The sequence below is a fragment of the Bufo gargarizans genome, unplaced genomic scaffold, assembly GCF_014858855.1.
Source record: "Bufo gargarizans isolate SCDJY-AF-19 unplaced genomic scaffold, ASM1485885v1 original_scaffold_1546_pilon, whole genome shotgun sequence".
NCBI lineage: Eukaryota > Metazoa > Chordata > Amphibia > Anura > Bufonidae > Bufo > Bufo gargarizans.
In genome coordinates, this window is record NW_025334408.1 from 197,509 (window position 1) to 219,603 (window position 22,095).

A 22,095-nucleotide genomic window follows, 5' to 3' on the forward strand; every position below is an offset into this window, starting at 1 on the left:
TCTGTTGTAGCAGTTCCTTACATTGCTGTTTTTGGGATTTGGAGAGGGTCTCCGCAATTGTGACATCCTGACTGTTACTTTTAGCCTCTACCACCAAACAGGTCATTTCCAGGGAGTTTCGATCTTTCCACGGTTTTAACAAGTTCACATGATACAACTGGATGGGTTTTCTTTTCCCAGGCTGATGAACTTTGTAGTTAACTTCCCCAACTTTCTCAACCACCTCATAAGGCCCCTGCCACTTAGCTAGGAATTTGCTTTCCACCGTGGGTACCAAAACTAACACTCGGTCCCCTGGACTGAACTGCCTAACCTTGGCTGCCCTGTTATACACTCGAGCTTGGTTACCTTGAGCCCTCACTAGATGTTCTTTTACTATGGGCATGACCTTAGATATCCTCTCTTGCATTTGTGAAATGTGTTCCACTACACTTTTATATGGGGTAGTCTCATTTTCCCAGGTTTCCTTTGCCACATCTAGTAACCCCCGAGGGTGCCGAGCATATAACAATTCAAAAGGTGAAAACCCAGTGGAGGTTTGAGGAACCTCTCTAATAGAGAACAGTAAGTATGGTAGCAGACAGTCCCAATCACGACCATCCTTCTCTACCACCTTTTTTAACATACTCTTAAGTGTTTTATTGAAACGTTCTACTAGACCGTCTGTCTGCGGATGATATACTGATGTTCGCAGTTGTTTAATTTTTAACATCCGACATAACTCTTTCATGACTTTAGACATGAACGGTGTTCCCTGATCAGTTAATATCTCTTTTGGTATACCAGTTCTGGCAAACATCTGGAACAACTCTTTTGCAATGTTTTTTGATGAGGTATTTCTTAAAGGGACTGCTTCCGGGTATCTGGTGGCATAATCTACTACCACCAAAATATACTGATGACCTCTAGCTGACTTTACTAGGGGTCCTACGAGGTCCATTGCAATCCGTTCAAACGGAACTTCAATGATTGGCAGAGGGACCAAAGGACTTTTGAAATGAGGGATAGGGGCTGATACCTGGCAAGTGGGACACGACTGGCAATAGTCAGCTATTTCCTTATAACACCCCGGCCAATAAAATCGCTGCAGAATGCGTTCTTGGGTTTTAGCTGCCCCCAAGTGCCCCCCTAAAACATGCGAGTGGGCCATCCTTAATACCACTTGTCGATAAGGACTGGGTACTAGCAGTTGTTCCACTACTTCATCCCCCCTTTTGGTCACTCTATACAACATATCATTGTTTATGGCGAAGTGGGGAAACTGATTATCAGCCCCTGGACTTTGGGCAACCCCATTCAGAACTGATACATTCTCCCGGGCACCTTTCAAGGTAAGATCTCTGAGCTGTGCCTCTCCAAAATTGTCCCGAGACACTTCAAGATCCAGGACATCGGTCTCAGGGGTTAATTCCTCATCCTCCTCACCTAACATCACCGCTAATGGAGACCCTGATATAGTCCCAGGATACTCCAACACCTCTCCCACCACATCACAACTAGAACGCTCAGTACTTGACAGTTTCGTCGGGACCTTAGCGTTAGCCCACAGGTCCCAGAACAGCGGGAAGTCTCTTCCCAGTATCATCGGGTGCAGTAAGTCCTTCACAACTCCCACCTCATGCAGTACCGTACCACACATAGTGTTTATGGACACCTGAGCGACAGGATACTCCCGTGTGTCTCCATGGATGCACAACACTCCCACATGCCTTTCAGGATTTAATACATGAGGCACCATGGATGTCATCAAAGTGACCAAACTGCCGGAGTCCAAGAGGGCAGTCACCATAACACTGTTCACGGTCACTTGGCACACCTGGGGTCCTTCCTGGGCTTGGGTAACTGCACTGCACACAGGATGTGCAAAAAGAGAATAAGGTTGGCCGACACCGCACTCCATGGGCTCGGCAGACAAAGGGCAGTGCGCTGCTATATGTCCAGGAGCCTGACATCTCCAACAGATAATGGGGCCGGTCTGGACTCGGGTTCCAGTCTCCAACTTTTCCTTAAGCTGGGTTTTCCAGTTGGGTCTGGATTGTAGTCCTTTCTTGGGGAACCCAGTCCCGTTCTTGGTGCAGCGATATGGCCGACTCAATCCCCCCTTATTTTCCAGGGAGTCCTCCACGCTGACATACCTTTCTACGAGGCCCACCAATTCGTCCGCAGTCTGGGGGTTTCCCTGGGCAACCCAACATTGTATGGGTTTTGGCAGCGTATGAAGGAACCGGTCCATCACCACTTTTTCCACCATTTGAGCTGGGGAGGATGATTCTGGTTGTAACCATTTTTGTACCAGGTGGAACAGATCGAACATTTGGGACCTGGGAGGCTTATCTTGGCAAAACTCCCAGCTGTGAACACGCTGCGCTCGGACTGCATCAGTCACCCCCTGCCGAGCAAGAATTTCTGCTTTTAGCTTGCTGTATTCTTTCGCATCTTGCAAGGTTAAATCATAATATGCTTTCTGAGGTTCTCCTGTTAAATATGGCGCCAACACTTCTGCCCACTGCTCGGGTGGGAGACTTTCCCTTTCTGCCACCCTTTCAAACACGGACAGGTACGCCTCAACGTCGTCCTCAGGTGTCATTTTTTGCAAAGTTTCCCTCACATTCTTTCGGGCTTTAACACTGCCATTTTGACTGGGAAGGCTCACCCCCTCCTGAGATTTGACGGCCTCAGTCAATACAGACATCTGTCGTATCAGTAGCTGATTTGTCTCCTGCTGGGCTTGCATAGCCTCCATATGGGCTCTCTGCTGTTGAGCAGTAGCCTGTTGCTGTAGCAAGTTAGCCTGCACCAATTGCTTTACTAAATCCTCCATGGTTGGACGTTCAGACTGTAATTTCGCTGCAGTTTTTACCCAGGACATGTACCTTCCTACAACTGCTGGTGGCTGCGATTTCTAGGAGCGTTGTGCCCGCATCCGACACCAATTGTGGGGGTTTTAATTCCGTCACTATGCACACATACACGCGTGTCAGTTCACTCTTCACCACAGGCAGTGTTTATTTCAGAAAACAGCAGTAAACATGTCCAAACTTTAGCTTTAGGCTTTCTTCAGCCCGCAAATAGTACATAACATAAAGTCCCACACTTTTGTGTTCAGTCCAAATCAGAAACAACAATACGATCTCACCACTCTCTGGTGTCTTTCAGAGACCAAATCCTCCCTCTCAGCTTGTCAGCTTTCAGTTAGCCTGTGCAGACTTGTGATCTCCCCAGCTGGGATTCCCACATCCTTTTTAACCACACAGTAGGAAAACCCTGGATGGAGTACGGGAGTGACCTGTCCCACCCAAGCTCTCTGGTCACTCCTAAAACCCGGACCCAAAATCCACTTTAATGAAAACCTCCCAGCAACCTAATGTTACTGGTATACTTACTTCCGGGAATTATATCACTGAGGCATACATTCTCAGTGAGACGTACTGACCATCCACGATTCTTCCCTCTGGGCTACTACAATTGGCATGCCTCAGTCTTACAGGCCAGCACAGCGCTCCCCGCTGGTGATTTCACAGGGGCAGTCATCATCCCTTCCTTATGTGATTACTCTTTTTTTCGCTATGACCACAGGGGCCTTGTTCTGGATCCAGTGGACATCACGCCGATGCCAGCGACACCCTGGATGAGGTAGGACCAGATTTTATTAGGACTGGGTGAGTGTTGCCTTGCATTGGGCTTAGAGCTCTTTAACACGAGGGGATCCCCTGCGGGTAATCTGCTGCGTAAAAGAGAGCCAAGCCCCGCTCCGGACAGCAGAGACACGGAGCATTAACATGATTAATAATGCTCTTTGCCTCTTTGGGATATTTTTACTACAAAATCACAGTGACCACTTTATCTTACTGTGATTTTGTAGTAAAAAGATCACAGAGCATTATTAATCATGTTAATGCTCCGTGTCTCTGCTGGCAAAAACGGGGCTTGACTCTCTTTCACGCAGCGGGTTACCCGCACAACATCCCCTTGTGTGAAAGAGCCCTTAGTGTAAAGAAAATCTGCTGCCTCTTTGTAAAAATGGGGGGGGGGGGGGGCCGATCCAAAGTTTGCACTGGAGCCCATAACACTCTAGTTACGCCACTGGTAGGTATGACTAAAAAATTGTTTTACTGCATGTTCTTTTCCATCCTGAAATGTAGAAGTCAAATGCAGTAGAGAACTAGGTCACACAACTATTGTGTAGTATGTACGCTGTACTTACCTTATCAGCAGGATAATGATTATAGAAAAAACAAGGGGAGGAATTACTAAAATACGTGTATGGGTCCTCCCTGTGGTTGTGTCCTCACTTTTAGAATACGTTCCGTCTACAAAACAATACACTCCTGTTAGTGGTGTGAGGACTCGCTCTGGTATCTGTGTTTTATTCCCACTTTAGGCAAGTGGAAAAACAAGCAATCATATTAAAACAAAAAGTCACCTTGTGGTGTTGGTGGTAATTCACACCATGCAGCAATTCTACCTCAAAGAGTCCTTGCTGATAGCAGCACCAACCTGTTTTCACGCCAAACAGGTAGCAAGTCTTCATCCAGACACAAGGCTCCCAGATGCCAACACAGATACATGGCTTCTGAGCCCAACTGCCTATTTAAGGACAGCCAGGTGCTGCCAAAACCCAGATCAGCATTTAAAATCCGGTCCGGTATTTGACCTCACCTGGCTGTAAATCAGCCCAGCAGCACATGCTTGGAGGAAAATACCTGTTTTCCCAGACCAAACCTCTCACTGTGTCACAATGGCCAGACCCGAGAGAGGAAAGTACTTTTTACTCTCCTTATATACAGTAATAAGGGCAATACAGTAAAGCCTGAAACATTTTCAACCTTTGTAATTATTCTTTTTGAACATTTTCTGTATTTCTTTCAGGATAGAGTGTAAAGGCTGTGAATATTGTACAGTATATGATGGTAAGGGATATGGTGGTAAAAACGGTTGCAATGCAATTACCCTGTACACATGTGAATGCAGATATTGTAGAGGAAGGTATAAAACCTACCGTTTGGATCACCCTAGGCTCTTTACAATTAACCTTTAGTATTATTATTGCTTTTTTTTTGTAATTTTTTATTTTATTTGAAAGAGTAAATTCATGGTTAAACATTTATAGCATATCCTTAAATTGGTTGTCCAGGATTTCACAATTGAAGACCAATTCTCCAAAATTCTGCCGATCAGCTGTTCTTCAGTATCTCGTGCGCCGAAACAACCTAGCCCCGTCCATTGTGTAGCAGATGGAGCTGGTTATCTCGCCATTTACTTCCATGGGAGCAGCTCAGCACTAACCAGTGGACAGAGCGGTGTAGTTTTGTGGCTGAACTCCGACTCCAAAATTACAGCTGATCAACAGGATACAGGGTGTCAGGCCCCCACTAATCAGGATAGACCACCAATAGTAAAATCCTGGAAACCTCTTTGAGATGTGTCCACCCTAAGAATAGTGTTGCTCACGAATATTCGATTGTGAATTTTAATCGCGAATATCGGCACTTCGAGAATTCACTAATATTTCGAATATCGCAAAATATATTCGTAATTGCAAATATTCGATTTTCGGGAAAATACCAGTTCATGCGAATTTTTATGCGAACATTTGAATGCGAATTTTATGCGAATTTTCGCAATCAAGAAAATAATGCCTGGAGATCATGAATTCGCGAATTCTCGAATATATGGCGAATATTCGCCCAAATATTCGCGAAATATCGCAAATTCGAATATTGCCCCTGCCGCTCATCACTACCTAAGAATTGGTTAAGGACTATTTAATACAATATTGATAGCTTGCAAATCACAAAACTTAGAGACCGCACATGGACATCTTGTGATAGAGGCAAAAAGCAAAGTTTCATTAATTTATTTTAAAAATTTTATAAAAAGGTCATCTCATTCCTCACATCTTTGAATATGTTGAGCCAAAAAGAAAGAAGGAAGAAAGGCCACCTCTGTAGGCCACCAATGTTTGATAGATGGATGAGCAACCACAGGGACCACCATAGATCAGCAGAAGAAAGAGGCCTCAGCACTCTAGCAGTCTCCGCTGGCAGTGCATTGCTTACGCAGGTACAGTGCCACTCATATGAATGTGGCTGTGCCTAGTACTGCAGCAAAGGGCTTTCATTAATTGGAGAACTCACTGTATCAGTGTAAAAAATGAACAGCTCTATTGAATATACAGACCTGAGGGACTTCACAATTGGGCATTAATGTAAAGGTCCTGTCTTTACATGAACACTGTGGGTGAAACTGATGCCTGATGCAAGGCCTGAGGCTACAGATCATGACATTTCAATTAAGATTGTTGGATCCTATCTAGGGTAGGAAAGACCTAAATATGTGAAAGTCCGAAGACTACTCAAGGATGATGACAGTACTTGTCCTAGAAGGTAGGATTCACTTACCTGTGTAAGGCACCAGTTTAGAAAGACGTTTCTCAGCTCCAAGTGTCGGGTGATTTACAATACAGGTCACGTTTGTCCCTTCTAAGGTCTCATTCATTGTTTGGGTCAGATTACTGATGACGGTCATGGTCCCATCAGAATTCACAATACTTAATGTTTGAGGTTCATATTGTAGGTCCAGTGAATGGTTCCATGAGATGTTGGGAGCTGGAAGTCCTGATCCACTGCAGGTGATAACCAGAAGTTTTTCCAACATCTCCGGGCGGTCAATTATCTTAACATCCAACGTTGGCTCGGATATTTTTTCTTCTATTTATAGAATAAATTTTAACAATAAAAATGTTTTAGATTCTTTATATTAACCCCATTTATTTAGCCGTTAACCTCAGGTTTTAGAGTAAATGAAACCTCTAAATTGTCACAATTGATGATGTTGTACATTTTAGCTGTAAAATATATGACTTTCCTCAACAATTCCCAAACTTAGAAAATGATGAGAAAGTGATTAGTGATGAGCAAAGTTGTGAGAAATTCGATTCGGCTGCTTTGAAGAATTTCACAAAGACATTCCTTTATATGTAGCGGGTGCAAGACAGAGAGCGGCGATCGTGCCGCCCCCATCATTGAACCCCTCAGATGGCGGCATCTGATGCTACAATTGTGGGCTTTCAAGTGTTAATTCGGTAAAAAAAAAACATACTAACCTTATCCATTTGCTCACGGAGAGGCCGTTGTGGCCATCTTAATTGAAGACACCAAGCAAAATCTCGCTGGCCAGACACAGTGAAGTCATACATCACCCTGCACAAGATTTCACATGGTATCTTCAATGAAGATGGCCACGACGATGAGTATGTATTTTATTTTATTTGCTGCCATTTCAGGAAGAATAGATTAATTACCACAAAGTGCGAGGAAACTTGGCTTTGCGGCGAATAAAATTTTTCCTTAAATTCGGATCGTAGTACATTCGTTTGACTTTGATTTGTTCCAAACTAGGGATAAGCCAATCAACTTCGGATGAAGCATCCGAAGTCGATTCGCATAAAACTTCGTTCTAATACTGTACGAAGCAGGAGCTCCGTACAGTATTAGAATGTATTGGCTCCGATGAGCCGAAGTTATTAACTTCATAAATTAATTTGTACTGTAAAAAACCATTTACCGAACCCAAGCAATAACTTCGGCTCATTGGAGCCAATACATTGTAATACTGTACGGAGCTCCTGCTCCGTACAGTATTAGAATGAAGTTTTATGCGAATCGACTTCGGATGTTTCATCCGAAGTCGATTCGCTCTTCCCTACTCAACATTAAAAGTGATCTTTTCCTCTAAAGAACACGTCATTAAAGGGTCTTTACAGAGTGATGGCCTATCACTCTGATTGACAGGGCTCTGACTCCTTGTACCCCTCCTTGATCAGCCGTTCTTCAGTAGTTCCGTTGATGGAACCCAACGCTGGAACTACACAGCCTTGTGCATTGTACACTGTAGTATAGTATAGTGAATGAAGCTGGTTAGTGCACTAATCACTTCAATGGGAACAGTGCTGCAGTAACCAGCTCTGTCCACTGCAAAACAGGTGGAGCTGTGGAGCCGGAGCTACTGCAGAACAACTGTTCTTTGTGGGTTCTGTATTCATGTAATGTTCTTGGTTGTGGTGTTGTATTTTTATAATGGTCTTGGTTCTGGTATTGTATTTATGTAATGGGATTGGTTATTGCACTGTATTTATGTTATGTGCTTAATTATGGTTCTGTATTTATGTAATGTGCTTAGTTCTAGTTCTAGAGACACAATCTCGACCCTCAGCCGGCTGGGAAACAGTGAAGCTTGTCAGCTCTCGCTATTTCAATAGCTCCCATTGCAGTGCGTGGGAGCTACAGAAACAGCTAGTGCCACCACATTCCTTTGTTTCCTTGCCAGCTGGTGGTCAGGACTGTGTCTCATCTCGCCTTAGTAATGGTGACATAAGACAAGCCCTTTAAATATTAGCTGTGTATTCTTTTCTCCATAGAGTTGGTACATTTAAAATTTGACTACTGTTTGTCTACTAATTTAGTGTATTTAATTACCTATAATGGCTGCGGAGGTGTGTGTGTATGGAGTCCCCCAAAATAACTTCTCACACAGAACGCCATGTAACCTAAAGCCAGCCCTGCTTGTCATCATTACTTACTGCTTCTCCTGCTCAGACTACTCTTCCTCCTACTCCGCTTTGTCATTAGCAATCAGAATGTGTGGCAAGGAGACAACTCTACATGCCAAGCAATGTAATGGTCTGGAAGCTAAGCTCCACCTAGCCAGGTTGCTGGAAGTGCAGTTGCTGTCATACCACTTAGTGGATTCTGCTGCCTTTACAGAGCTGTTGGTACCAGCTTTCAGCTGTTAGCCAGAGGTTCAGGAGAAAGACATCAGCAATATAGCATACCAGAGGTGCCATCATCTTTATTTGCCAGCCACCATACCTAATCATCTGGGAAGAGAAATTGCACGAACAATTGCTGGATGTACTACAACTCCTATTTTGCACTTGGTAATCAGAGACTTTTATTTTTCTACTTCTTGCCTGATTCCTTAAACCACCTTTTCACTGTACGGATCCCCAGGGAGCAACAGCCTGAGGGAGTACATCGGGACACATCATCTCATCACTACCACTCCCATCCTCTCCACCAGCTTCTCAGGGTCTCACTGCAGTAGAAGTTTTATCAACTGGAGAGCAAGAGATGCTTCCGCAATTCTTGAGTGGGTGAATGAAACTAATTTAGTTCAGTCCTACGAAAGAACCACATGAAGTTCAAATTGGATAAACACACTGAGATGTAGGAGAGCTTCTCTTCACTCCAAAATATTTGCGTACTCCTTAAATCATAGTATCTTGCTATAATACTATCTAAAAAGCTATGTGTTGCTCCTTATTTATACTCTGCTTTACATATGTAGTTATGACTGTATTGGTAATTTGACAATTGTATGTTTTTTTTTTCAGTGGACCATTGGTAGACGAGGCATTGAGCACCACAGCCTCTTCCTAGGCCAGTAACGTCACTGTACATCAGTCGCATGGCCTAGTTGTAGCTCAGCCCCATTCAAGTCAATGAGGCTGAGCTACAATACCAAGCACTGCCACTATACAATGTACAGTGACGTGCTTGGAAAGCTGTCGGGGGCCTGCATCACTCACTAGAGCTTCGGTGAGCATACCGGCTCCCTAAACCAGCTGATCGGCGGAGATACCGGGGCTTGGACCCCCGCTGATGTGATAATGATGATCTATCCTAAGGATAAGTTAACAATATCTTTTTCAGGATAAACCTTTTAAATCCAAGAAAAAATAGGAGTGACCTTTCTATTTTTTTAAATTTTTGTAATACCAGATAATCTTAGTGATTTGTTAGGATCCTTACCGTACACATCGAGGCAAATTGTTCCAGATGAAGCTCCAACTGGAAACAGATTGAAGATACATTTAAAACACCCCTCATCCTCCAAAGTCACGGGGCTGATGATAATTGCTGACATATTGAGGGTATCTACAGAAGAGTGTTTCGCCCGATTTGAGTAGTAACCTAGAATTTTCGGCCCATAAACCCTACTGGTGGAAGCCACTGGGCCAGAAAAATTGCCCGACTCTTTCTGCCATGTGATTTGGATGACATTTGCTTTGGCGGACATCAGCTGACACAGGAGAGTCACATTCCTCCCTACTGCTGCCGATAGGTTCTTCTCACTTTTTACCGTGATGGAATCTGAAATAAAAATGACATATATAAATGATGTCCATAGTATTTTAAAGCATTTGTACATCATAGTTGTGGACACGGGGTGAAAGACACAAAAAAGCATTAAGTGGTTGAAGACATGGAGGGAGCTACCTTTTGAAAGGTCACTGAAGGGGACTACCAAGAGGATGGCATGGAAGAGGGCTACTAGGAACCTTCACAGAAAAGGGCTACCATCAGTAAGATATGGAGTGGAGGTTACAAAAGGCTGCCTGGAGAAAGACACAGAAATGGCTACCTACAGAAAACATGGAAGGTGGCTACCTGGGGCCAAACACAGAAGAGTGCTACTTGGGTTGTAAAGCTTAAAAGAATGGTGTCCTACATGGTAGAGGGTAGATGAAAGTGTGCCTATTTTCAAATGCATGCTGCAAGGGTTTTACATTGTCATGTTGGTTGATGCCCTCCTCCATTCTTGCTATAGATCAGATATGCAAGTGTTTTTATTTTGAAGGGACAGTCCCACTTTTGACCTGTATGCCTATGTTGCGCTTTGCCTCTTAAAGGTCACTCTTTTTAAACTTCTAAAAAGGTCTGGATTAATAAATTTACTAGATTAATCTAGAAACTCTCTGCCTTGACCAAACTACAAATTAGACCTAAAATTGTATATTATTTCAGAATGTTTAATGTAATTTCTATATTAACATTATTTGCCTGCTTATATACACACATTAACAAAAAAAAGTTGTTGGAATGAAGCTTTCTTTGTGTGAATGTAATGATGATAAATGTAAGTGAATATAATTAGTGTTGAGCGAATCAAAGCATCCGAAGTGGAATTCGTTTTTAAGTTTAGGAAAAGTTTGATATGCAACAAATCTGAGTTTCCTTGCGCTTTGTAGTAATGAATCAGTTTTTTCCTAAAATTGCAGCTACACATGTTACAAAATGAAAGTAAGATGCCTGGGAACACAAGATCACCCAAAATGCTGTGCATCCAGCCAATCTGCAGATAGCCATCCCCTGTGATGTCACAAGCCAATAAAAGCCTCATCCTGCGCGGTCTCCACCATTTCAATGTGAGCCGAGTTTAGGGAGAGACGTGAGAAGCACAAATGTACTAGGGACATTGTTACTGAAAACTGTTATAAAAATAATATTTGATAGGAAGAGTGCAGGGAGATCGTGACCCAATCTGCCAACATCTTGTACTGAAAAGATCCAGCTGATAATAATGAGTCATGAACTGAAATCAGCTCATTAGCATGCGGCTTTGTGTGTACATTATGATGTAACCATCTGTCACACCAGTAAGTGAAGACATCTAAGGCACTTTAGTAGTTAATGATTGTATATAATTAGTTAGATTATAATCAAATATCCACATGACAGGTTCCCTTTAAATATCAGAATTATGGGTTTGGCTATGACATTACTTAATTCTCTTAGGATACTGGGGTATAAGCCATCTGGTCCTGGCGATTTGTCTATTTTAATCATTTTAATCTTTTTAAGACGCCAGACAGGGCACTTTTAATGGGGAATTTACTTTTACATTCTGCATTTCCTATATCCAATTGGCAAGAAGACAAGTAGTGTTCGATTTCTTTATTGATGACGCTTAGCAGTTCCTCCCTGGTGTGACTCCATTTACCTAGGCTGACCAGGTGCAGAACCGTGTGACATCGACCTAGCTTTGCATAGGTGATATGCTGGAAGACCATTGTGAACTGTTCTTACATTAGAGGGTGAGGATATAGTGGTGGATGAGGAGGCAGAGGAGGACATTAGTGCAGAAATCCCAGCATTACAACGCGAAGGCGGCATTGCCATCATCTGACCAAATTAACATGTGTGACACTTTTTTTGAAAGTCCAACGAGTACCTTTAGGCTTTACAGGGTTGCTCACAATTTAGCCCCGCCCAAAATGCCAGGACAGTAAACACACCCCACAAATAACTCCATTTCGGAAAGTAGACACCCCAAGGTATTTCGTTTGAGGCACATATTGAGTCCATGATTTTACTTTTTGTTACAAGTTAGCGGAAAGGGAGGGAGACTTTGTGAGAAAAAACAAAAAAAAAATCAATTTAGCTAACTTGTGCCAAAAAAAAAAACAACTTCTATGAACTCGCCATGCCCCTCACGGAATACCTTGGGGTGTCTTCTTTCCAAAATGGGGTCACATGTGGTGTATTTATACTGTCCTGGCATTTTAGGGGCCCTAAAGCGTGAGAATCCAAATGCCTAAAAATGCCCTCCTAAAAGATACTCATTGGAATTTGGGCCCCTTTGCGCACCTAGGCTGCAAAAAAGTGTCTCACATGTGGTATCGCCGTACTCAGGAGAAGTAGGGCAATGTGTTTTGGGGTGTATTTTTACATATACCCATGCTGGGTGAGAGAAATATCTCTGTCAAATGACAACTTTGTATATAAAAATGGGAAAAGTTGTCTTTTAGAGAGATATTTCTCTCACCTAGCATGGGTATGTTTAAAAAGACACCCCAAAACACATTGCCCTACTTCTTCTGAGTACGGCAATACCACATGTGTGACACTTTTTTGCAGCCAAGATACGCAAAGGGGCCCAAATTCCAATGAGTACTTTCAGGATTTCACAGGGCATTTTTACACATTTGGATTCCAAACTACTTCTCACGATTTAGGGCCCCTAAAATGCCCAGGCAGTATAAATACCCCACAAGTGACCCCATTTTGGAAAGAAGACACCCCAAGGTATTCCGTGAGGGGTATGGTGAGTTCATTTAAAATTGTATTTTTTGTCACAAGTTAGTGGAATATGAGACTTTGTAAGAAAAAAAAATAAAAAAAATAATCATTTTCCGCTAACTTGTGACAAAAAATAAAAACTTCCATGAACTCACTATGCCCATCAGCGAATACCTTAGGGTGGCTACTTTCCGAAATGGGGTCATTTGTGGGGCGTTTCTACTGTCTGGGCATTGTAGAACCTCAGGAAACATGACAGGTGCTCAGAAAGCCAAAGTGCGTAAATTCTAATTTTTGCACCATAGTTTGTAAACGCTATAACTTTTACCCAAACCAATAAATATACACTTATTGCATGTTTTTTTTTTAATCAAAGACATGTAGAACAATGCATTTAGAGAAAAATGTATATAGAAATGTAGCTTTAATTGAAAAATTTTACAACACAAACTGAAAAATGTTTTTTTTTTGATAAAATTTTGGTCAATTTCGATTAATAACAAAAAAAAAGTCAAAATGTCAGCAGCAATGAAATACCACCAAATGAAAGCTCTATTAGTGAGAAGAAAAGGAGGTAAAATTCATTTGGGTGGTAAGTTGCATGACCGAGCAATAAACGGTGAAAGTAGTGTAGTGCAGAATTGTAAAAAGTGGTCTGGTCATTAAGGGGGATTAAGCTAGGGGGGCTGAGGTGGTAAAGTACTACTAGAAAAAGTACCCGGCTCTGCCCGAATGTGAAGTATTGTTCAGTTTATGTGTTTATTGGATTTGTTCCAAAGCTGCCTCCTGCCAATCCATGCCCTGTTTTTTATGGGGAAATCGCTAGCAGCCCAATTTACCCCGGCAGATATACGCTGTTTATTTTATTAACCTGCACTGCACGCCGCCCCTTTAACTGTGACCTCCACAGCACCACACCTCTTTAACTGTGACCTCCACAGCACCACACCTCCCTAACTGTGACCTCTACAGTGCCCACTCCCTCACCAGTGACCTGTAAGGGTAAATGCCAACGTTCAGAATTAATGTGCGGAGGTATTCGCAGGGAAATCTGTGAGGACAATCCACATACGGATTTCACTCTATCCATTGAAGTGAATGGAGAAAATCCAGTCATGAAAAAAAATATTGACATGCTGTGGATTTTAAAATCTGCATCGTGTACATGAGAATTTTAAATTTTCATAGAATACAATGTGCACGACCTACGGTGCGGATTTTCCGCACGCAAATCCAGCAGCAAAATCCACGCCAATCCAGATCATGTGCATTTAGCCTAACAGTAAAAAAAAATAAAAAATTGAGTTGTTATGGAAACCTGGTGTAAATTTGTGTGTATGTCAAGACTGAAGGACCTGAGAGCTTCTATTGGCTGATAAGGGTCATGTGACTGTGTGTATGTCAGGATATGAGTGAGGGACCTGTGAGCTTCTATTGGCTAATAAGGGTCATGTGACTGTGTGTATGTCAGTGACGATATGACTGAGGGACCTGTAAGTTTCTATTGGCTAATAAGGGTCATGTGACTGTGTGAATGCAGTCAGAATGTGAGTGAAGCTGTGAGCTCCTATTGGCTACTACATCCTAAAGAGCTGAGTCCTTTACAAAACTCTTCCCAGACACCTGATGTAACTATGTGCCGAATTTGGTGTCCATTGGGTTCAGGGGTTTGGATACCAATAAAGGACAGACAAACAGACATTGATTTAGGAAATTTATATAATAAACTGGTACTAGTATATACTATTATATAAGCATTATGTACTATTATACACTGATATTATTATCCACTGGTACTAATATATACGGGTATTATTATACACATACTATTATACACTGATACTATTTTCCACTGATATTATTATCCACTGGTACTATTATAGACTGGTACTATTATACACGGATACTATTATGCATAACACTGGTACTATTATACACTGATCAGAAAATCCACATCAAATTTGGTGCAGAAACACAGAAATCCACACAAAAACACAGACAGATTTTCTGTTTTGAAGCCAGCCCCGTCTGCAGGGAAGTGAAGGAGCAGAAGAAGCTGGGGCAGTGTTCCTCAACTCCAGTCCTCAGGACCCACCTGCTGGTCATTATTTGAGAAGATCCCACAGAATGAAGACCTGTGGGAAGTCCTGATGCACAGACACTAATTATATCACCTTCTCAATACTCAGGAAATCCTGAAAACATGACAGGTGGAACCTTAGGACTGGAGCTGAGGAACACTGGTCTAGGGTAGGGAAAGGGTTAATGCATGCACATCCTGCGGTTAACACACGACTGTACGGTACTTGCACCCGTCTGATAGAAGTCAGCTTGTCGTATGTAGATGGGCCTGACGCGTTCATATGCACGTGTCTGCATACAGCAGTGTGCTGCTACTTGTAGTCCTTCTGTGCCTCTGCACTGCAGCCATGGTGGCATGCCCCTGAGCTCCTCTTCTACACGGTCGGGGGGCGCTGGCCTAACTCTCGCCCGCATTGTCCAGTACTTACCCCCATATACAGGAGAGAGCGCGCAGAGAATGGCAGCGACTGTAGTAAGTGCAGACATCTGTCTTGGCTTCATGGTTTTTGGCGGCAAAATTACAACAGTTTCACTTCACAGATTTTTTTAACCCTTTAGCTTCAAAAAGAACAGTGAGCTCTGTCTGCTGTATTGTATTGTTATGCTTAACCGTTGCTTTTTATAAAATACTACTTTATCTTTTAAAAAGTTATATATATTTATAATGTCTTCATTGCTGCATAAATGAAACGCTTTCTAAAATACTTTGGTGGTTTTCCTCTAGATTCTTGGTGTAAAAAAAAAAATCACAAAATTTGAAGCAAAAGCCATTTTTATCTTTCTTTTCCCCTTATGCTGCTGAGACTTATTAAAAAGTGTGCGGAGCGCAGCAGAAGGGGCAGTTTGTTGTCACCTTGTTGGATCATCACTGCTCAAAAAAGGCAACAGAACTGGTTCCACAATGTCCTGGACATATCGAAGGCTGGTCAATGTTCCCTCCAGGAACACCAGATGGGAACGGCCATGGGAGCTAATGGTACCCCACACCTTGACACCTGCTGTTGTCCTGTCTGTCCCCACCCCAGCCCTCAGTGAACTCTGATGAGACCATCATTAGAACCAAGGCAGAACCTGCTTTTATTACTGAACATTATTGTTTGCCATTGATGACCACATTAGAGTTCATGGAGGTCTGTAGAGCATCTACTGCCATCGTGCATAGTGTGGAGACGCACAGGACAACACCAGGTGTCATGGTGTGGGGTACCATTAGCTACCGTGGCTGTTCCCATGAAGTACTCGTGGATGAAACATTAACCAGCCTTCAGTCCAGGGACCAGTTTTGCTGCCTTTTTTGACTCAGGAGATGAGGGATGAGATTTATCAAAACCGGTGTAAAGGAAAACTGGATTAGTTGCCCATAGCAACCCAATTAGATTCCAACTTTGATTTTCCAAAGGAGCTCTGAAAAATTAAACACGGAATCTGATTGCTTGCTATGGGCAACTAAGCCAGTTTTCCTTTACATCTGTTTTGATAAATCTCCCCTGTGGTGTTTCTAGAAGATTACACAATGTGCTCGTTAGGGTCTCCAGAAGCTCCCTGACCAGCGCTATAACCAGATCTCTCCCTCTTCAAAAATGTCTGGGACTGGATGGGACGACAGAGATCCCATGTACAGCAGCCAACAACCACCTTGTCTGAACTACGTCCACAGGATGAGATCTAACATCTGAATGACCATCACCATACCAGAGCAAAGGGGGAAGCCACCCAGTATTAATGTGACACTGCCTCATCATATATCCTGCTGCAGAACCTAAAGTAAAGGGGGCACCACCCTGGTTGTGTGATCATTGACCGAGCACCACTAGTTAGTTTATACTTTTTCAATCTCAGATCAATCAAATAAAGTTTTCAAGGTGTTTTTTCCCCCCGCCTTTTCCGTAGTGTATTTGTCCGGTTGAACTCAGATTTGCTCTCTGCTAGGTCTAGGTATCTGTGAAGACCTTCTGGTACTGCAGGGAGGCATCCTTGGTAATGCATAAGGAGGCTCTGAGTTTAGTGTATGTATGGAGTCACTCTGAAAGAGCCGTGAGTGGCCTCCTTATTGTCCGAACACAGTAGTTATGCCCCCTCAGTGCCCCCCTCCCTGGTTTAAAGTAGTCATCATTTGGTTGGACAGCACAGGGCTTGAGATTTTCAACTCTAAACAAAGATTGTTCCCATCCAGTGATCTGTCTCATGATGTTAGCAAGGAGAAGGCTACATGTGACGCACTGACAGCAGAGGCTTCTGGTAATGAAAGAGAAAACTTCTAAATGGTCATGTGAAAAGTCTCTAGGAGAAGAAATGTTTCACCTCTAAACAGTTCAGTTGTCTTGTACTGATGCTGAGTATATCTGGTATTATACTCCAGAGCTGCAATCACTATTCTGCTGGTGGAGTCACTGTGTACATACATTACATTACTTATCCTGTTCTGATCCTGAGTTACACCCTGTATTATACTCCAGAGCTGCACTCACTATTCTGCTGGTGCAGTCACTGTGTACATACATTACTTATCCTGTACAAATCCTGAGCTACATCCTGTATTATACTTCAGAGCTGCACTCACTATTCTGCTGGTAGAGTCACCGTGTACATACATTACATTACTTATCCTGTTCTGATCCTGAGTTACATCCTGTATTATACTACTCCAGAGCTGCGCTCACTATTCTGCTGGTGGAGTCACTGTGTACATACATTACATTACTTATCCTGTACTGATCCTGAGTTACATCCTGTATTATACTCCAGAGCTGCACTCACTATTCTGCTGGTGCAGTCACTGTGTACATACATTACATTACTTATCCTGTACTGATCCTGAGTTACATCCTGTATTATACTCCAGAGCTGCACTCACTATTCTGCTGGTGGAGTCACCGTGTACACACATTACATTACTTATCCTGTTCTAATCCTGAGTTACATCCTGTATTATACTACTCCAGAGCTGCGCTCACTATTCTGCTGGTGGAGTCCATGTGTACATACATTACATTACTTATCCTGCACTGATCCTGAGTTACATCCTGTATTATACTCCAGAGCTGCACTCACTATTCTGCTGGTGCAGTCACCGTGTACATACATTACATTACTGATCCTGAGTTACACCCTGTATTATCAAAAAATGTGTAGTCGCTCACCTGTTTAGTGACTGGAAGGTGCTCTAAGTCGTATCTGATTTCACCCACTCATAAAAATTGTACAGAAAGTATTACTATAGAGACCAGCACTCTAAATCTGAGGTCACCCAGAGGGTCCAAATGTAGCTAATTTATTAGTAAATTTAATATCAATATACATAAACACACCCCTAAATAAAATACAATAAAACAAGATACACTCGAAGAGGATAAAAGTAGGGGTCCCCCTGAAAAATGGAGGTATTAGTTCTGTGACATTTACATTATGCTCCAAACAGCGGGTCCGCCAATATATGGGCACCGGCCATTTGCGCACAGCATCACGGATGTGGACCTATCCGTTTTTTTTGGCGGACTGCAAAACACATATGGTCGTGTGCATGTTAGCCTTAGAAGATAAAACCTTAATTTACGTACCTTAGAATATGCAATTCTGTCCTACAGGAAAAAGAATAGAAAAAGGCCAGAAGTTCTGGCTCTCAGAATGTGGTGAGGCTTAAAATGGGAAAAAAATTGCAATCTGAAGGGGAGAGAGGACATCAGGGATCCAGGTTTCCCCTCCCCTTCGAGCTGTGCTCCGGTCATAAGAAGAAGCAGCGAGCGGTGGAGATGTCTTACATATCCCTAAGACGTGTCACCTTCAGTTCTGCTCAGCGAGGGAGATGTGATGGTGGCAGCAAAGTAAATATGAGGCACAGCTGCACACGGCGGCGCTAAGCCCTGTGCACATGAAGTGCTTCACTGATATTATCAAAGGTACAGGTTCATGTGGGCCCTTGGGCGATGAAGCCTCAGTGCGCCCCCCCTTGTGGCATTTTGCACAACACACGCGGCAATGAAGCTGCATGTGTTCTAGATGTTGCCAAATACAATAGACAGAACACGCTTAACCCCTCAAGATCTACTGAGTATAATTTTTTTATTGTACACCCTCTAAAGAGAAACAGACAGTGAATATAAAAATAAATATCAATATGAACGCTGATAGCACTGTGCTGCTGCCTGCCCCTGTGCCCCCAATAAATATCAATATGAACGCTGATAGCACTGTGCTGCTGCCTGCCCCTGTGCCCCCAATAAATATCAATATGAACGCTGATAGCACTGTGCTGCTGCCCGCCCCTGTGCCCCCAATAAATCTCAATATGAACGCTGATAGCACTGTGCTGCTGCCTGCCCCTGTGCCCCCAATAAATATCAATATGAACGCTGATAGCACTGTGCTGCTGCCTGCCCCTGTGCCCCCAATAAATATCAATATGAACGCTGATAGCACTGTGCTGCTGCCTGCCCCTGTGCCCCCAATAAATCTCAATATGAACGCTGATAGCACTGTGCTGCTGCCCGCCCCTGTGCCCCCAATAAATCTCAATATGAACGCTGATAGCACTGTGCTGCTGCCCGCCCCTGTGCCCCCAATAAATATCAATATGAACGCTGATAGCACTGTGCTGCTGCCCGCCCCTGTGCCCCCAATAAATCTCAATATGAACGCTGATAGCACTGTGCTGCTGCCCGCCCCTGTGCCCCCAATAAATATCAATATGATACGCTGATAGCACTGTGCTGCTGCCCGCCCCTGTGCCCCCAATAAATATCAATATGAACGCTGATAGCACTGTGCTGCTGCCTGCCCCTGTGCCCCCAATAAATATCATATGAACGCTGATAGCCCTGTGCTGCTGCCCGCCCCTGTGCCCCAAATAAATATCAATATGAACACTGATAGCACTGTGCTGCTGCCGCCCCTGTGCCCCCAATAAATATCAATATGAACGCTGATAGCACTGTGCTGCTGCCCGACCCTGTGCCCCCAATAAATATCAATATGAACGCTGATAGCACTGTGCTGCTGCCCGCCCCTGTGCCCCCAATAAATATCAATATGAACGCTGATAGCACTGTGCTGCTGCCTGCCCCTGTGCCCCCAATAACTATCAATATGATGATATTTTAATTAGGAGCACAGCAGGACGGCTGCAGCAGATTACGATCAGCAATCCAGCAGCCTCAGCACAGGCAGTGTCAGCAGAGTCAGATTATTTCAGTACCTGCACTTGGTTGTCTGCACACACAGCTCCTGCCTGTCATTACTAATTACCACAGGGCTGTACTGGGAGAGAGTATGGAAGCGAACTATAAGGCTCAGCATGTCCAGCCTGTCATTACTGATTACCATAGGGCTGTACTGGGAAAGAGTATGGAAGCGAACTACAAGGCTCAGCATGTCCAGCCTGTCATTATTGGCACCACATCCTCCTCTGGGATCAGGTGGCCATGAAATGAAAGCACCACATCTACATTACAGGGGTTGGCCACTTTGTTAGCACTTATTACAACTGTAACAAAAGTAGAGAGACATTACACTAACTAATATCTTGTTAAGAAAATCTGCCTGATTTTCCTGCTATTGGCAGCCACGCCCCCTCCAGCCGTGCTCTCACCACGCCCCCTCCTCTCCTGCTCTCACCACGCCCCCTCCTCTCCTGCCTTACCACGCCCCCTCCTGTCCTGCTCTTACGACGACCCCTCCTGTCCTTCCCTCACCACGCCCCCACCTGTCCTACTCTCACCACGCCCCGCCTGTCCTTCTCTCACCATGCACCCTCCTGTCCTGCTCTTACCACGCCCCTCCTGTCCTGCTCTCACCACGCCCCCTCCTGCGTGCTCTCACCACGTCCCCTGCTGTCCCTGCTCTCACAACCGCCCCTCCTCTCCTGCTCTCACCACACCCCCTCCTGCCGTGCTCTCACCACGTCCCCTCCTGTCCTGCTCTCACCACGCCCCTCCTCTCCTGCTTTCACCACGCCCCCCTCCTGCCGTGCTCTCACCACGTCCCCTTCTGTCCTGCTCTTACCACACCCCTTCCTGTCCTTCTCTACTCCACGCCCCCCCCTGTCCCGCTCTCTCCAAGCCCCCTCCTGCTCTCACCCCGCCTCCTCCTGTCCTGCTCTCCCCCACACCCTCTCCTGTCCTGATCTCACCACGCCCCTCCTGTCCTGCTCTTACCACGCCCCCTCCTGTCCTGCTCTCACCATGCCCCCTCCTGTCCTGCTTTCACCACACTCCCTCCTGTCCTGTCTCTCACCACGCCCCCTCCTGTCCTGCTCTCACCACACCCCCTCCTGTCCTGCTCTCACCACGCCCCCTCCTGTCCTGCTCACCACGCCCCCTCCTGTCCTGCTCTCACCATGCCCCCTCCTGCCCTGCTCTCACCACGCCCCCTCCTGTCCTCTCACCACGCCCCTCCTGTCCTGCTCTCACCACGCCCCCTCCTGTCCTGCTCTCACCACGCCCCTCCTGTCCTGCTCTCACCACGCCTCCATCTGTCCTGCTCACTCCACGCCCCTCCTGTCCTGCTCACTCCACGCCCATCCTGTTCTGCTCTCACCACACCCCTGCTGTCCTGCTCTCACCACGCCCCTCCTGTCCTGCTCACTCCACGCCCCCTCCTGCCCTGCTCTCACCATGCCCCCTCCTGTCCTGCTCTCACCACCCCCTGCTGTCCTGCTCTTACCACGCCCCTCCTGTCCTGCTCTCACCACGCCCCCTCCTGTCCTGCTCTCACCACGTCCCCTCCTGTCCTGCTCTCACCACGACCCCCTCCTCTCCTGCTCTCACCACGCCCCTTCCTGCCGTGCTCTCACCACGTCCCCTCCTGTCCTGCTCTCACCACGCCCTCCTCTCCTGCTCTCACCACGCTCCCTCCTGCCGTGCTCTCACCATGTCCCCTTCTGTCCTGCTCTTACCACACCCCCTCCTGTCCTTCTCTCTCCACGCCCCCCCCTGTCCCGCTCTCCATGCCCCCCCTGCTCTCACCCCGCCTCCTCCTGTCCTGCTCTCACCACACCCTCTCCTGTCCTGATCTCACTACGCCCCTCCTGTCCTGCTCTTGCCACGCCCCTCCTGTCCTGCTCTCACCATGCCCCCTCCTGTCCTGCTTTCACCACACTCCCTCCTGTCCTGCTCTCACCACACCACCCCCCTCCTGTCCTGCTCTCACCACACCC

The 22,095-nt window shown here is 45.0% G+C and overlaps 1 protein-coding gene across 3 annotated transcripts in view; it reads right to left on the minus strand.

Annotated features, from left to right (window-relative positions):
* LOC122923388 overlaps positions 1-15,453 on the minus strand; it is a 110,708-nt gene extending 95,255 nt beyond the window's left edge. For all 3 annotated transcript variants that reach the window (XR_006387282.1, XM_044274185.1, XM_044274184.1), the window contains exons 1-3: positions 15,374-15,453; positions 9,813-10,154; positions 6,402-6,710 (exon numbers count right to left, since the gene is read on the minus strand). Coding sequence is in view for 2 of the 3 variants with exons in the window: in XM_044274185.1 (XP_044130120.1) it covers positions 6,402-6,710; positions 9,813-10,154; positions 15,374-15,446 (724 nt within the window). In the remaining variant the exon portion in view is untranslated. The remainder of the gene's footprint in view (positions 1-6,401; positions 6,711-9,812; positions 10,155-15,373) is intronic.
* Between the last annotated feature and the right edge of the window lie 6,642 nt (positions 15,454-22,095).